The sequence below is a fragment of the Bos grunniens genome, chromosome 2 (genome assembly GCF_055505025.1).
Source record: "Bos grunniens cultivar Pamir isolate PY7600 chromosome 2, Bosgru_T2T1.0, whole genome shotgun sequence".
In the NCBI taxonomy this organism is placed as follows: domain Eukaryota; kingdom Metazoa; phylum Chordata; class Mammalia; order Artiodactyla; family Bovidae; genus Bos; species Bos grunniens.
The window spans coordinates 105,320,800-105,334,423 of record NC_141166.1 but is presented as its reverse complement, the minus strand read 5'-3'; the positions used below and the strand labels follow the sequence as shown (position 1 = coordinate 105,334,423).

The 13,624-nt window shown below is 37.4% G+C and overlaps 1 protein-coding gene across 7 annotated transcripts in view; it reads left to right on the top strand.

Moving 5' to 3' along the window:
- COBLL1 (cordon-bleu WH2 repeat protein like 1) overlaps positions 1-13,624 on the top strand; it is a 165,443-nt gene that overhangs the window by 117,602 nt on the left and 34,217 nt on the right. For all 7 annotated transcript variants that reach the window (XM_086370293.1, XM_086370302.1, XM_086370285.1 and 4 more), the window contains 2 exons: positions 2,353-2,450; positions 2,562-2,798. In XM_086370293.1, coding sequence (XP_086226419.1) covers positions 2,353-2,450; positions 2,562-2,798 — 335 coding nt within the window. The remainder of the gene's footprint in view (positions 1-2,352; positions 2,451-2,561; positions 2,799-13,624) is intronic.

Genomic DNA, 13,624 nt, shown 5'->3' with positions numbered 1-13,624 from the left:
GAGGTTTTTAAAATGTATAAATGCCCACTGCTGTCTCTCTTTTTAAAATCTGCAACTTATTTGTTGAAGAAACCAGGTCATTTGTCTTATGGTGTTTTCCACATTCAGAATTTGGCTGATTGCATCCTGTGGTGCCACTTAACATGTTCCTTTATCCTCTATTTCCTGTAAATTGATTGTTAAATCTACAGACTTGATCAGATTTGGGGGAGGTATTTTTGATAAGAATATTTCATGGGTTGTATCATGTATTTCCATTAACAGACATGTAATAACAAGTTACCTTTATTGATGTTAGCCATCAATAATCATTGCCAGTATCTTTTTAAATTGAAGTATAGTTGATATATCACTCTACAGCAAAGTGATTCAGTTATACATATATATAATTCTTTTTAACATTCTTTTCCACTATGGTTTATCACAAGACGGTGAATATAGTTCTCTGTGCTATCCAGTAGAACCTTGTCGCTTAGCCATCCTATCTACATATGATAGCTTGTACCCCAGCTGCCACTCCATTCCTTCCCCACCCCTGCCTTCTCCTTGGCAACCGCACGTCTGTCCTCTGTGTCTCTTGGTCCGTTTCATAGATAGATTCGTTTATGTCATAGTTTAGATTCCATGTATAAATGATAGCATATGGTATTTGTATTTCTCTTTCTGTCTTAGTATGAAAATCTCTAGGTCCATCCATGTTCCTGCCAATGGCATTGTTTCATTGTTTTGGGGGGATGAGTAGTATTCCACTGTGTGTGTATACCACGTCTTCTTTATCTACTCATCTGTCGATGGACATGTAGGTTATTTCCATGTCTTATGTATTGTTGGCAGTGCTGCTGTGAACATCACTGCACATGTCTTAGTTAATTAAGAGTTATAAAACATTATAATCTGTAACAAATATTCCTATTAGTAGTTGAGATATTTCTAAAAAAAGCCAGTTTTCCTATGTCAGCTATTCTCTCTCAATAGAATTCATTCAGAAAACGCAGGATAAAATGTGATTCCCTTAATTTTAAAAATAATGGCCAATGAGAATCAGTTACTTTTTAGTATTGTTATGAATTTATGGAATTAAACATGTGTGCTATGTTTCACTTTATTGAGTTATTCTTACGATGTCCAAATTGTCCTGACTGTGGCCCGGAGAAACTGTGTCAGATTGGTTCCTGAGATGGTTCCTTTTAGTGGGAAATGGGATTTAGAAACAATCTGGGCCAGGGTGACTTGGGGGTACTGGATTTGTTGTTTGTAAGCCCTTTCAGTTGACATTAGAAAATACTGTTTAGAAAATGAAATGTTACCTATGCAACATCAAGATTTGACATTTGCCATTCTGATTAAAATATGGTTTAATTTCGGCACTATTGACATTTGGGGCTGGATAATTCTTTGCTGTTTGCTTTAGAGTATTATTGTTGTCTTGTGCTTTAGAGTATTATTTAGCAGCATCACTAGCCTGTATCCAGTAGATCCCAACAGCACATTCTCTTCACCCTAACTCAGTCGTGGCAACCAAAATTGTCCCTACTGTTACTGCTGCTAAGTTGCTTCAGTCGTGTCCGACTCTGTGCGACCCCAGAGACGACAGTCCACTAGGCTCCTCCGTCCCTGGGATTCTCCAGGGAAGAAAAATTGTCCCTAGACATTGTTAAATGTCTTCGGGTGAATGTGTGTGTGTGTTTGTATGTGCAAAACCACCCTCAGTTGAGAACCCCTGGATTACAGAAATAAAAATTTTAAAACATTTAACAGAGTGCTAAGTAATTTGATGGACAGGGAGGCCTGGTGTGCTGCGATTCATGGGGTTGCAAAAAGTCAGACACGACTGAGCGACTGAACTGAACTGAAGTAATTATAATGAATCATGCTTTGGAGAATTAAATACTTTATGATAGTTTAGCTGAGACAAAAAAGTATAATTCAAAATCAACAAAGATACAAACTGTATGATAACAACATCCTTTTTACAACATCCTTTTAAAAGTAAAAAGTGTCCTTTTTATTTCTAAAATGTTGATAGTTGTGTGTAAAACACACTCTGAGTCACTACAAAATGGGTTTATGTCCTAGCTCTGTCATTTCCTGACCTTTGCCCCAAGTATGTATCTTAGTTTCTTTAAGCTTCAGTTTTCCCTACTGTGGAACAGGAACAATAATACTAAATGTGCTTGCTGCTTTGAGAGTCAATTAAAATATGAGGTGCCTAGCAGAGTGCCTGGTTTATAGTAGATCATAGCTAGTAGCTTTTATCATTAAATAGTTATCAAGGAAAAGTAATCGAGAGAAACCTCAGAGGTGAACATATAACTCTGTGAACAAAAGTAAGGTGCTTTTTTTCTGTTTTAGAGTCCTGCCAAATATCACAAAACCTAGACCTTATGAAGGATAAAGAAAGTAAAGGGTTTTTCAGCTTATTTCAACGCAGTAAGAAAAAGCGGGAGCAAGTACGTATTTTCTTATGTAGTATTTTATAAGACTCTTCTAATCTGTTTTTAACTGCGTGTGCTTTTTACCATGGAATTACCTGTAGATTTTGCCTTTTCATTCTGTATTAGACTGTCAGCGCCCCCGCGACTCCTCTAGTAAGCAAGCACCGGCCAACTTTTACAAAGAGCAATACCATTTCCAAACAGTATATTTCAAACACCCTGCCGTCGGATGCCCCCAAGAAGAGGCGTGCTCCACTGCCTCCAATGCCAGGGTCTCAGAGTTCCCCCCAGGACCTCGCGCACATCCAGGAGAGGCCAGCTTCTTGTATGGTGAAATCCCCGAGTGTGGATGAAACAGAGGAGGTATGTACATTTGTTTGGTTTGTATTTTTAAGATGGGGAAGGGGACCATCCATTTTTCCTCTTTACTAACTTGTCCTTTTCCACATAGGCTGCTAATAGTAACATTTACTCATATGTAATTAGATGAATAACTAGTTGCTAACAGCATTGGTACCATGAAGAGAGTCCCTATGTACAGTTCTGAAATGCAGTAAAGAATAAAATATGCCTATTTTAAGTAGCTTTTATATACAAGCAAATACATCATCTGTAAACCTTAAAGTCCTGGTTCATTAAGGCCCAGCTGGAAGTTCTTGTTTGATGCATGTATTAGGAAAGGAAATATTTATTTGTGAACACAGCTTTTTTTCTTTTTGTTAACAGCAACACAATCTATGTTACTTTCATGGATTTCTAACTACATATAGTCAGGTCTTGACCTGACTCTCAGATTCTCAGGGGGGTCTGCCTGATACATATATACTCTATTATAAAAAGTCTTTATATATAAAATACTACAGTTACTATCATATACTTAGATGTTCAAGGCACTGTTCTAGGTGTACCTTTTTCCCAAACATTCTATTACTTCTGTTTAATCCCAAATTTTCCTGGAACATGCTATTTTGTAGAAATCCACTTGCAAACAACTTTTCATGTCTGTAATGTCTGTACATTCTTTGCTTTATTCAGGTGAGTTATATTTGAAGTTTTAAGTAACTGTGATTGAACATAAGACCATATATTTTGTTGCTTGGAGTTGACAATTGTTTTAAGTAACTTTGAGAGCAAATTTATTTTGAGGTGTTTGAGAAACTCAGTTTTCTTGTATCTAGTTGAAGGATTTTGTTTCCACCTTAGAAAGTTAGTAAATTCAATGCTCAAGAAATTAACCCTTCTCAACTAATAAACTTTTTGTATTTGCTTAATCTTAGAGATATTTTAACTATACTTTTAAATTGTAATTTATAAACTGTCATATGTGTCTTTAGAAAGTAGCAACTGGATTAGATAGAAATGAACTTAAAAAAATGCTGAAACTCAGTAGTTACTTGGAAAGTCATTTATTAAGCTGTCTTATTATTTCTATAAGGCTCTCTCGTCAAATGGCTGTGGTATAAAATCTCATCTTACGCATCAGGAGGATAGTTATATTTTTTCAAATTATAGAATCATTTACTACAGAGTTTTCCAGGGCAAATGCTTGGTGGTTGGGTTCAGTCTTTAAAAATGTGTGGGGGTGTATTAGTCAGGCAAGAGGAGCCTTGTTGAAAGATGCAAGGAATGTAAGGACTGTTGGTGAGTCTGAGCATGCGCAAGAAACTGAGATTGAAGCTGAGTGAGAGAAGCAGGGACCCCACGTCAGGGTCAAAGACTTCATTTTGTGACCATAACTAGTTTGTACTTCTTCACAGCAAGTCATTTAAAAGGTAGCACTTTCAGGATCATTTTATATTTTTAATTACCATAAAACTGTACTGTAAGAGTATAAATTATTACACTCTTGAGTGGTTACCAAAGTCTGTCTTTTCCTTTCTACAGAAATACATCTTAGCCCCTGCTCACAAACCTTTCCAGATGACTTCATCCAATCTATTACAGTGAACCTCCTTTGTGTTTGGAGTCTGAAGAGGTCTACATTGTCTTTCTAAAAGTCAGCTTCTTAAAATTCTAGGCTGTACTACCAGTGACCTCACCAAAAACCCTTTCTTTTGATTCTCACTCTGTTCTGTGACCAGTTGATGCCCCCATGTTCAAGGCTATTTTTTTTTTTTTTTTAAGTTTGTTGCCTTTGGAAATTTAGACATTTTTATATAATTTTCTAATTATTTTTTCCTTTGATCTGGACATCTGGTTAGTTCTTTGATGTATTGTTTGGCAGGATCTGGAATTATTTATTTTTCCCTAGAGAAGCTGAAAAATCATTTTAAAATATTTATTCATTACAAAAATTTCTTAACAGTGAAGCTGTGGTTCTCTGTGTGAGTATGTGTATGAGTGTGTGGACATGCACACATGCATGTTCATGAGTTCATGCCTTCCAAGGCATCTTACCACATATTTCCTTAACTTCTTCGCCATATTCAATGAGATAGATCTCCCTTTGGTCTTATTTTTTCTCTCTTCCATGGCCCTAATTCTCTTCTTATAGCTCAGCTCTCTTCTTTTTTTTTTTTTTTGCCACAAGTTCTTCATGATCTTAGTCTGTGTCTACTCTTTCAGAGAAAACATCTATTCTTTGTTGAGTTTTCAGCTGTAGTGTTTGGAATAATGTCCCCCTCAAAAGAAGTCCAAGCTGAAGATCTAGAGATGCGAAAGTCCTGGACTTAAGTTGGGCCCAATCCAGTGACTGGTGGTGTTACAACAGCAAGAGGGGAATGTTGTTTAGTTTTTCAGTCATGTCCAACTCTTTGCGGCCCCCTGGACTGTAGCCTACCAGATACCTCTGTCCATAGAATTTTCCAGGCAAGAATACTGGAGTGGGATTCTGTTTCCTTCTCCAGGGGATTGTTCCAACCTAGAACGGAACCCACATCTCCAGCATTGGCAGGCAGATTCTTTACCACTGAGCCACCAGGGAAGACTCAGGCACAAAGACACAAAGGAGAGGTCATGTGATGACAGATGGAGATTGCAGTGGCACTGCCACAAGCCAGAGAATACCAGGAGCCTAGAGGAGGCAAGGAAGGACTCTTCCCCAGACTTCCGAGGGATATGGTCCTGCTGACACCTTGATCTCAGACTGCTAGCTTCCAGAACTGCAGCAGAATAAATTTTTGTTGGTTGAAGCTGCCCAGTCATGGTCATTTGTTCCGGCAGTCTAGGAAACGAATACATCAGCTTTGTATTCCAGTCTCAATATCGTTCCACTTGAAGTTTGAACTCATGGTTGCTTATTGACTCCTCACTGCCTGGTTGGTGTTTAGTTGCTAAATCATGTCCAGCTCTTTGAGACCCCATGAATTGCAGCATACCAGGCTTCCCTGTCCTTCACTATCTGCTGAATTTACTCAAACTCATGTCTGTTGAGTCAATAATGCCATCCAACCATCTCATCTGTCACCCCTTTCTCCTTTTGCCCTCAATCTTTCCCAGCATCAGGGCCTTTTCCAAGGAGTCAGCTGTTTGTATCAGGTGGCCAAAGTATTGAGCTTCAACATCAGTCCTTCCAATGAATATTCAGGGTTGATTTCCTTTAGGATTGACTGGTTTGATCTCCTTGCTGTCCACGGGACTCTCAAGAGTCCTCTCCAGCACTACAGTTCTAAAGCATCAATTCTTCAGCATTCAGCCTTCTTTATGGTATCATCTGCATATCTGAGACTATTGGTATATCTCCAGGCAGTATTGATTCCAGCTTGTGCCTCATCCAGCCCAGTATTTCACATGATGTATTCTGCATGTAAGTTAAATAAGCAGCGTGACCATATACAGCCTTTATATACTCCTCTCCCAGCTTTGAACCAGTCTGTTGTTTCATGTCCAGTTCTAACTGTTGCTTCTTGTCCTTTATTCAGGTTTCTCAGGCGACAGGTAAGGTGGTCTGATATTCCTGTCTCTTTAAGAATTTTCCAGTTTGTTGTGATCTGCACTATCAAAATGGCTTTAGTGCAGTCAATGAAGCAGATGTTTTTTGGAATTCCCTTGCTTTTTCTATGATCCAGCAGATGTTGGCAATTTGATCTCTGGTTCCTAAATCCAGCTGGTACATCTGGAAGTCCTCAGTTCATGTACTGCTGAAGCCTAGCTTGAAGGATTTTGAGTGTACTCTTGCTAGCATGTGAAGTGAATGCAGTTGTGCAGTAATTTGAACATTCTTTGGGATTAGAATGAAAACTGACCTTTTCCAGTCCTGTGGCCACTGATGCATTTTCCGAATTTGCTGACATATTGCATGCAGCACTTTAGCAGCAGCATCTTTTAGGATTAAGAGTTCAACTGGAATTCCATCACCTCTACTAGCTTTGTTTGTAGTCATGCTCCCTAAGGCCCACTTGACTTCACACTCCAGGATTCTGACTCTAGGTGAGTGACCACACTGTTGTGGTTATCTGGGTCATTAAAACCTTTTTTGCACAGTTCTTTTGAGTATTCTTGCTACTCTTCTTAATCTCTTCTGCTTCCACTAGATCCTTGCTGTTTCTGTCCTTTATTGTGCCCAACTTTGTATGAAATTTTTCCTTGGTATCCCCAGTTTTCTTAAAGAGATCTCTAGTCCTTCCCATTCTATTGTTTTCCTCTATTCCTTTGCATTGTTTGCTTATGAAGGCATTCTTATCTCTTCTTGCTATTCTCTAGAACTCTGCATTCAGCTGGGTATCTCTTTTTCTTTCTCCTTTGCTTTTTCTTTCTCTTCTTTTCTCAGCTATTTGTAAGGCCTCCTTAGACAACCATTTTGCCTCCTTGCATTTCTTTTTCTTGGGGATGGTTTTGGTCATCACCTTCTATACAATGTTAGGGACCTCCATCCATAATTCTTCAGGCACTTTGTCTACCAGATCGAGTTCCTTGAATCTGTTCGTCATCTCCACTTATAAGAGATTTGATTTAGGTCATACCTGAGTGGCCTAGTGGTTTTCCCTACTTTATTCAGTTTGAGCCTGAATTTTGAAATAAGGAGCTGATGATCTGAGCCACAGTCTGCTCCTGGTCTTGTTTTTGCTGACTGTTTACAGCTTCTTGATCTTTGGCTGCAAAGAATATAATCAATCTGATTTGGGCATTGATCATCTGGAGATCAATGTATGTAAAATCAGTCTCACTTATTTCTCCTAGTTTGAAAAGGTCAAGATGATCTTTGATGTTCTTTCTTTTTCTCTCCACATCCACTTAGTGACTAACCATTCAGTTTCTCCTCACAGTGTCTCCTTGTCCCTTTCTTCTACTCCCTCTGCTAAAGCCATGCCTCAGGGAATCCAGGGGCAGGAATGTAAGGAGAAGGTCAGTACTTAGCTTGTTTTGCCCCTTCTCATCTTCACAATATGAAGGATGTGGCAAGCTGCCACATTTATGTTTTATAATAGTCACTTGTCAGTTCAGAAACTTTGGATAGATGGCTGTTATTTTCCAGGCATTTAAGGCCCTCTACACAGTTTGTTGGGTGTGAAAGGCTCGACACACATCTTCCCTCCTCTCTCCCCTTTCTCTCTTTCTTTCTAGTTATTTTGAGGTATAATTGACAAATAAAATTGTAAACTATTTAAATACATTGTGGCAATTTGAAATACATTGTGAAAGAATTCCTACTATCTATTTAACATGTCCATCACTTCACATATTATCGTTCTTTTTTTTATATGAACATTTAAGTTCTGTCTTAGCAGATTTCCACTATATAATACAGTGTTGTCAACTGTAGTCACTATGTTTCAGTTAGATCCTCAAATCTTATTCATCTTTTAGTTGAAAGTTTGTCCTCTTTTATCAATTTCTGTCTATTCCCCCATTCCCCCAGCCCCAGGTAACCTCTTCTACTCTGAGTTCGATTTTTAGATTCTACATGTAAATGAAACCATGCAATATTTGGCAGTCTTTGGCTTATTTTGTTTACTGTAATGCCCTGAAGGTCCATCTATGTTGTTACAAATGGCAGGATTTCCTTCTTTCTCATGGCTGAATAATATTCCTGTGTGCGTGCATATGTATGTGTATGTATTATATATATATATATATATGTATGTATGTATTATATGTGTATTATATATGTATTATATATATACATATATACATATGTATACATGTATATATATACATATATGTATATATATAATACACATACATATATATAATACATACACATATTTAACATATCACATCTTCTTTGTCCATTTATCCATACATGGACCCTTAGGGTGTTTCTATGTCTTGGCTATTGTGACATGGGAGTGTAGGTATCTCTTTAATATCCTATTTTTGTTTCCTTTGAATACATATCCAGAAGTGCAATTGCTGGATCATATGGTAGTTTCTATTTTTAATTATTTTACTAACCTCCAAACTGTTTTCCATAGTGACTGCACCAATTTATGTTCCTACCCAGAGTGCACAAGGATTCTCTTTTCTTGACATTCTTGTTAGCACACATCTCTTACAGTCTTGATAATGGCCATTCTAACAAGTATGACATGGCATCTTACTGTAATTTTGATTTGCACTTCCCTGATGATTAATGATGTTAAATACCATTTCTAATACTGACTGACCATCTGTAAATCTTTGTAAACATATTCAGTTCCTCTGCCCATTTTTTAAATTGCATTTGTTAGGCTATCAAGTTGTATGAGTTCTTTATATATTTTGGATATTAGCCCCTTACCAGATACATGATTTGCAAATATTCCCTTTCTGCAGGTTGCCTTTTCATTTTGTTGGTGGTTTCTGTTGCTGTACAAAAGCACAAGTTTTTTTTTTTTAATGTTAATTCCTCATCATTTTCAGTATGCTTCTAACTCTAATCAGAAGATTTGACATCACTTGTGCAAAAACCATGTTTCCTATGCTTTTAGAATAGAGTAATTCCTGCAGCTTCATCTTTATTCCTCCTCGCTCATTCAAATTATACCTTTCCTTTACCTGCTTCATGGAGAATTTTTTAAAGATTCCAACATGGGATAATCTTACTTTCTCTGAATTTGTCTCTCTTGTGTTTTTATGTTTCATTTTAATTTATGTATAAGTTTAGGTAGTATATTCCTATGATATATATTTCTAAAGATGAAAAGGAAAATATAGTGAAAATTCTCCATTCCAACCTTGCTGCCAGCCAAATTCTTGTGCCTAAAGGCAACCAATAACAGTCTTGTGTATTCTTCCAGCCTGACTATATGTATATATATTCAAGTCAATATTCAACCTACATTATTTAATTTCTCAGCCAGTCATATGCTACATGTATTATGTTATACCTCACTTTTTGGTACTGAATGATATATTTTGGATATCCTTATCAATACATAAAGGGCTTCCCTTTTTAAGATTGCATAATATTCTATTGATGGATATAACATGTTATGGGATAGACACCCCATCCTCTAAACATTATTTTATTGTTTAAAGATTATAACATTGTTAAATTCTCCCTTTTTAAATTCCCAACCAGAGGATACGATGTATGTTCCCCAGAGAAATTCTGTAAGACAGTAGGTGTTCAAGAGAATTGATAAGTAAACTTTTAACTACAGTTTCACACAATCAGGTATGGGATATACAATGAAAATGTCAAATAAAATTCTAGTATTTCATGGGTTCAGTTCAGTTCAGTCGCTCAGTCATGTCCGACTCTTTGTGACCCCATGAATCGCAGCACGCCAGGCTTCCTGTTCATCACCAACTCCCAGAGATCACCCAGACTCACGTCCATCGAGTCAGTGATGCCATCCAGCCATCTCATCCTCTGCCGTCCCCTTCTCCTCCTGCCCCCAATCCCTCCCAGCATCAGAGTCTTTTCCAATGAGTCAACTCTTCGCATGAGGTGGCCAAAGTACTGGAGTTTCAGCTTCAGCATCAGTCCTTCCAAAGAAATCCCAGGGCTGATCTCCTTCAGAATGGACTGGTTGGATCTCCTTGCAGTCCAAGGGACTCTCAAGAGTCTTTTCCAACACCACAGTTCAAAAGCATCAATTGTTCGGCGCTCAGCTTTCTTCACAGTCCAACACTCACATCCATACATGACCACTGGAAAACCATAGCCCTGACTAGGTGGACTTTGTTGGCAAAGTAATGTCTCTGCTTTTGAATATGCTATCTAGGTTGGTCATAACTTTCCTTCCAAGGAGTGAGCGCCTTTTAATTTCATGGCTGCAGTCACCATCCACAGTGATTTTGGAGCCCAAAAAATTAAGTCTGACACTGTTTCCACTGTTTCCCCATCTATTTCCCATGAAGTGATGGGACCAGATGCCATGATCTTTGTTTTCTGAATGTTGAGCTTTAAGCCAACTTTTTCACTCTCCACTTTCACTTTCATCAAGAGGCTTTTGAGTTCCTCTTCACTTTCTGCCATAAGGGTGGTGTCATCTGCATATCTGAGGTTATTGATATTTCTCCCAGCAATCTTGATTCCAGCTTGTGCTTCTTCCAGTCCAGCATTTCTCATGACGTACTCTGCATAGAAGTTAAATAAGCAGGGTAACAATATACAGCCTTGACATACTCCTTTTCCTATTTGGAACCAGTCTGTTGTTCCATGTCCAGTTCTAACTGTTGCTTCCTGACCTGCATACAGGTTTCTCGAGAGGCAGGTCAGGTGGTCTGGTATTCCCATCTCTTTCAGAATTTTCCACAGTTTATTGTGATCCACACAGTCAAAGGCTTTGGCATAGTCAATAAAGCAGAAATAGATGTTTTTCTGGAACTCTCTTGCTTTTTCCATGATCCAGCGGATGTTGGCAATTTGATCTCTGGTTCCTCTGCCTTTTCTAAAACCAGCTTGAACATCAGGAAGTTCACGGTTCACATATTGCTGAAGCCTGGCTTGGAGAATTTTGAGCATTACTTTACTAGCTTGTGAGATGAGTGCAATTGTGCGGTAGTTTGAGCATTTTTTGGCATTGCCTTTCTTTGGGATCGGAATGAAAACTGACCTTTTCTAGTCCTGTGGCCACTGCTGAGTTTTCCAGATTTGCTGGCATATTGAGTGCAGCACTTTCACAGCATCATCTTTCAGGATTTGAAATAGCTCCACTGGAATTCCATCACCTCCACTAGCTTTGTTCATAGTGATGCTTTCTAAGGCCCGCTGGACTTCACATTCCAGGATATCTGGCTCTAGGTCAGTGATCACTCATCATGATTATCTGGGTCATGAAGATCTTTTTTGTACAGTTCTTCTGTGTATTCTTGCCATTTCATGGGTAGATCTGGTAAATTTTAAGAAGTACTTGGATAACTTAAACATTGCTTACATTTACTTTTTAATAATAATTGGCTGAAATAATTGTTGGCCATATTTTTCCTAAGCTTTTACAAAGAAGCCAGAATTTTGGCAAAGTTATATTAAAAGTTTATGGACCAACAACTAAAATGTAGTGTGCATTACCTAATGTATATAAATGAAATTCACTCTTGAATTGAAATTTTTTTTATAGCATCAGATGAAAATATTCAAGAAATTCAGCAAAGCATATAGTCATAATCACTGTAGACATTTTATATCTTTTAACAATTTAGTTTTGAATTTGAAATTTTAAAAAGGCACTATTTTTACTGCCTAAAAGCCTAAAAGTAATACCAAACTGGGAAAAATTACTGGAAAAAAAATAAACAACAAAATAATTTCCATGTTGGTGAAAATTTTGGATACATCTTTGTCCTGATTTTTATTGTTTAGGTTGTAAAATAAACCACAAGGGTGCGCTGTTTAACAGAACTATAGCATTCTGATTTTTCCAGTTTTTCCCCCCAAAGCATCCTTTGAATAAAGCAGAAAGAAAATACTGTAAATAGTTACATTATATTAGAAATAGCAAATGCTTATCTCTTGTGGGTGAACTACCAGGAAACTGAGCTAGAGAGAGAAATAACAGTAATGTGTGAGAAAGTTATTTATAGTTAGCACAGTTTTATTCATTTTGAGTTTTTATTTTAATGTTCTTTAGTAATCACTGATAATTCTATTTGCCTTAGGCTTAGAGATAAGTCAGTCTGTAGCTTGGAAAAAATGTTGCTAGCCACATCTATTTTATACTTTTTGGCAGTCTGTATTTAATAATTTGCCTCATTCCTCTAAGGCATTTCTCAGCACTGGCAAATTAAGGTATTTGGATAGTGATTTTGGGGCATCAACTGAAAATATTCACATAAAAGGCTGTTGATTTTCTGAGCTAATTTTGGCAACCAGTCGTGCAGTTTCCAAAGAGAACTCAATGATGATCCTAGTTAGTAAAATAATTTATCCTGACCTTTTGGGGGAACATTTCTGCATCTCTAATTCTTTCTATCCATCTACAGCATATATTTAAAAAGACTACATAGTTTACTGTCACTTCTACAGTGTCATTTTCCTTGTAAAGGTGAAATACCTTGTTTTCTACGGAAATGTTCATTTGGAAGAGAAAACGATCCAATTAGAAATTTTCTGGCAGTTTTCCTTGGTTCTTTTAAAGCATTTTTTGAATATGATTCTGCCTGAAGATGTGAAATGCCATTTGTGCAACAACATATGTAAGAGCTGGCCCATGCTGTCATTTCATGGACTAGATCACATGTATCACTGCATAAAATGCATATAATTTTTTAAATAAGGTTGTCCTTGACTTCATACATGACAGAAGTCAGAAATGCAATGGTATTGGCTTAAAAGTGACTTAGAGTTCTGGGATTGAAACTAAGTTCAAAAATCCAGTTTCTGACCCGTGTCTGCTGACCAAGTATCTGTGAAGAGCACATTTAATGAAATCAGTGGCCAAATGACGTCCTAGTATTATTGACAAGTTAACCTTTTATGCTTATTTTACATTTGAAGAAGTGAAAGGAGAGTTGGACAGAAGCTGTAGTAACCTTGACCCATAGAATCCAAAGAATCTTTCGGAGAATTCTTCATACATTTGGTGTGACTTTGCTCCTTGGATGTGTGTGTATACAACAGAAAACTGCTTTTCACTGCTAGTAGCATGACATCTCATTTTCTTTAGGATATTGACTTTTGGCTGGAAACACAACCAGGAATGCTTTTGACTGGGCATTTCACTTGGTCTCATTTTGCTTTCTGCTGCAGACAAACACTCAAATGTTGAGAAACTGAAATTCTTTGCCATATAGTCTTATGCAAGTGAAATATAATACCTAGAGTGTTAGTTTTTAACAGCTGATTTTTTTTTTAAATACTTGACATTTTTCATCTCTTACCC